Source organism: Leishmania donovani, chromosome 11 (assembly GCF_000227135.1).
Source record: "Leishmania donovani BPK282A1 complete genome, chromosome 11".
NCBI lineage: Eukaryota > Euglenozoa > Kinetoplastea > Trypanosomatida > Trypanosomatidae > Leishmania > Leishmania donovani.
The window spans coordinates 236314-240111 of NC_018238.1; the positions used below are offsets into that span (position 1 = coordinate 236314).

Sequence of the window (3798 nt, forward strand, 5' to 3'; positions counted from 1 at the left end):
ACGGGCGAGCAGGACTTCGTCCCGGATGTGCTGATCGACATGGCGACGCTGACGGGTGCGCAGGGTGTGGCGACGGGCTCGAAGCACGCCGGCGTTTACGCCAGCGATGCCGAGGCGGAAAAGGACATGATCAATGCGGGCCTGCGGTCCGGCGACCTGTGCTACCCAGTGCTGTACTGCCCCGAGTACCACGAGGAGGTGTACAAAAGCCCTTGCGCCGACATGCGCAACACTGCGAACTCGCCATCCAGCGCCGGCTCGAGCTGCGGCGGGTACTTTGTCGAGCAGCACCTGAGCGAGCGCTTCAGGGGCCCCTTTGTGCACGTTGATATGGCCTACCCCAGCTCCAACATGACTGCGGCGGACGTAGTGATGATGAGTCCCTGATGATGCAGGACGTGCGCAGCACGCACGGAGGCAGCCCATTTCTGGTGTGAAGGGCATGAAGAGGGGGGAGGGGGTGGGAAGGAGAAAACAAGAATACTCGAGGTGGCCGAAAGGATCTCTGGTTTTAGGGGGCGCACTCCGGAGGTTTGCGGGGGAACGAAGTGAGTGGTGTGGAAGCAAAAGGAAAGTGCCAAAGTCCGCAGGTGGCAGTCGAGCGGCAGAGGAAGTGCGGCTGAGCGCATCTTGGCTGCCGATGCACAGCATGAAGACGAGACGTGCTGTGCTGCGGCGAAGCATCGCTGAAAAAGCGATTGCGTGAAGGCGTGCCGTCGTGCCGCTCGATACACCCCCATCGCAACTGGGTCGCAGAGTTTCTTCTCGCGCCGCTGTGCGGTATGCTCTCCCTGTGTTTATGTGGGTCTGCTTTAGGTATGCCAGGCGCACGCTTTCTCTATCCTACTCGCTCCCTCCGACAGCGCGGCGAGTGGCGCGTTTGCATGTACACATACGTGCACATGTGTGTGTGTGTGCATCTTTCCACTTCGTAGTCCCCGATGACGCGTTCTCTGGCGGGCCGGCGCCGCCATCATTTTTCAGCCTTTTCTGCTCGATCTTCTGCCGCCCTTTCGTATTCTCTCGCCCCCTACAAACTGGTGTGAGGTCGTCGGCGTGTCTTTTCGCTTTCCCGAGTGCGTAGGCGCTGAGGGTTGCTGCTCTGGCTCCGAGTTGTGGTGCGTTGTTGTAGCTCGCATGGGGGGTCCCCTCTGACTTGTTGCTTCCTTATATGCCTTCTCCCTCTGCCACTCTCTTCATCGGGTCTCAGGGACGCACCGGCTTTGTGCGTCGAATCCTATGGGCGCGTTTCCCTCTCTACGCGTGTGCATGTGTGTGTGCGTGTCCAGCCTATGCGCGGACTTTGGGCGATAGCGGTGACGCGCGACAAGGATGCAGAACCAAAGGTCGTTTCGTTAAGCGACTCGGTGCGACACTGCTGAGAAGGGGCGGAAAGGGTTCATTGCTGGCTGACCGTGCCTTCCTGTGCGGCTGGCTGCCTTTGGCGGCTTTCTTTTTTAGCGTCTCCTGCTGTCTCTCTCTTGCAATGCTGTTTACCTGTGCGTGCGTGCGCACGTGCATTGGTGGCGCGAGTGTGCATGTGCCCTCGAACCCTCTTCCTTTCACTGCTATACACGCCTCCTCTTTTGTGCTTGGTCTCCCTCTTCTCCCTCGCGCGTTCGAGTCTGTGTTGACTTCGCCTTCGTCTGCAAGTCGTCTCTTCTTTCCACCGACCTCGGCAGCCTGGCGGATGTAGAGAGAGGAGGGGCGTCACAGAGGGACGGGAAGGCATTGCGGATGACGACCCCAGCTTCTTCGCCTCCACGGCGTTATTCACTTTATCACGACCTCCATCGTAGCTGTAAGCGGTGCCGGCAGTGCACAGGAGGGAGAGGGCCGGGGGGGGGAAGAGTTGGAGAGAGAGAGAGCGATCGTGCCACACACTGTCGTCCTTGACAGAAAGGAGTAAAAAAAAAATAGCCGACAAAATCGCCTGCACGCGCGCGCGATTTCATTTCGCGCTGTGGCCGCCCCCGACGCCCCCCGGTGGCGAGCGAGGGTTGGGCTTGAAGCCGAGGCAATGGGGCGGTGGAAGGAATCTACGGTGTGTGGCTTGAGGAGGTGGTGGTGGCGAATAGGAATAGAGAGACTCTTCGTCTTTTCTACCTCTCCGGAACTTACAGCTCTTTCACCGTGATAGACGCACCCCTCTCCCCAACCCCTTCCCCCGAAATCCGCTGCCCCTCGGCTCACGTTTGCGGGCTAAAAAAAGCTGTTTGCCACTTGAGAGGCATACTTACTTGTGCCGGACCCCCCCCCTCTCTCTTTCCATCTCTTTGTGTCTCCTCTTTCGCCTATTCTTTTTCCTTGTTCTCCATCGAACAACTTTCCACACTGTCTCTGCCTTTCACACGAGCGCACGAACCACGCCTGCACACTTCGCGATTTCGTTCTTCGGAGTTGCTCATCAGCTTCCTGATCGTCGCACCCCCTCCTCATCCTCCTCCTTCTTTCTTCATTGACACGGTTGCTTCTGTGTTGCATTCGCTTATCGTTCTTACTTGTTCTCTATCTATAAATCGATCCTCGTGTGTGTGTGTGTGTGTGTGTGTGTGTGTGTGTGTGCATCCGCACTACCGACGTAAAGTGCCTACCACTCCCGAATCTGTTGTTGTGTGTGTTTTTTTTTTTCTTTTAGTGTTTCGCGTACGCCACACTTTGTCTTTCATCACCGCCGGTTTCACTCTGGGCCCCTCCCCCCACCCCCGCACCCCTGCTTTCGCTTTCGTTTCGCATCGCTGCCCCTCACGTTCTCTCCGTATCTTGATCAGACACGCCCACGATGAAGCGCCCGCGTTCCAATTCGGTGGTGGAGGAGACGGCGGTGTCGGCGTACGTGCAGACGTGCACGAACTTCAGGTCGAATGTGACGTTCACGGACATCTCGAAGGTATCATGTGTTGCACCGCACGTGCTTCTGGTGGGCGCGCTGGAGCAGCTGCGCGAAAGCTCTCTCAAGTCCGTGCTGTTCTACTGCCCGGCTGTCGCGGAGGCGCTACAGCGCGTCAAGGCTGGTGCGACGGTGAAGACGCTTGCGGAGGTTCCGGGGCGCAAGGGCTACACGGAAGTGACGGTGACGGCGCTGCCGGCAACCACGTCGCGCACAAACTGCCCTTACCGCGCGGACAGCATGTCGGAGGCCGTCGCTGCTGCGTGCGGGAGCGTCGAAGAAGGCGAGGTGCTTGACGTGTACGTGCGCGCGCCTGCTGGCTCCGAGACGGCGGTCGCGAACGCTGTTGCGCGTGCTGCGCCCCACTCGTACACCGCGAAGGCTAGGCAGGCGACGAAGGCGTACATGAAGCAGGCAGTAACGTTGAATGTCGTGATGTCGTCACGCGCTGCGTTCACACAGGAGCTGGTGCGCGGAAAGTCCGTGTGCGTGGCGGAGCTGGAGGCGATCTGCACGTCTGTGCAGCTGTGCCAGCGCCTGGTGGACACGCCGCCGTGCATGCTGGACACTGTCGTGTACGCTGAGATCGCTGCTGCTTACGCCGCTGAGCTCGGTGTGGATATGACTGTGCTCAAGGGTGAGGAGCTGCGCGAGAAGGGCTATGGCGGCATCTACGCTGTCGGCAAGTGTGCGCAGTACCCGCCGCACCTGGTGACGCTGCGCTACAGGAACCCGAACGCCGCTGAGGGCGCCAAGAATATTGCGATGGTTGGCAAGGGTATCGTGTACGACTGCGGCGGCCTTGCGCTGAAGCCAGCGGCGCACATGACGAACATGAAGACGGATATGGGCGGCTCGGCTGGCGTGTTCTGCGCCTTCATCGCGGTGGTGCGCAGCATGAAGATGCA

At 59.5% G+C, this 3798-nt stretch overlaps 1 protein-coding gene across 1 annotated transcript; it reads left to right on the top strand.

Moving 5' to 3' along the window:
• Window positions 1-2782: 2782 nt before the first annotated feature.
• On the top strand, window positions 2783-3796 carry LDBPK_110640 (aminopeptidase, putative; the record flags this gene model as incomplete). The annotated part of the gene is made up of 1 exon (XM_003858992.1): window positions 2783-3796. A coding segment is annotated over one exon (1014 nt), but the record flags the coding sequence as incomplete, so codon positions are not given.
• Between the last annotated feature and the right edge of the window lie 2 nt (window positions 3797-3798).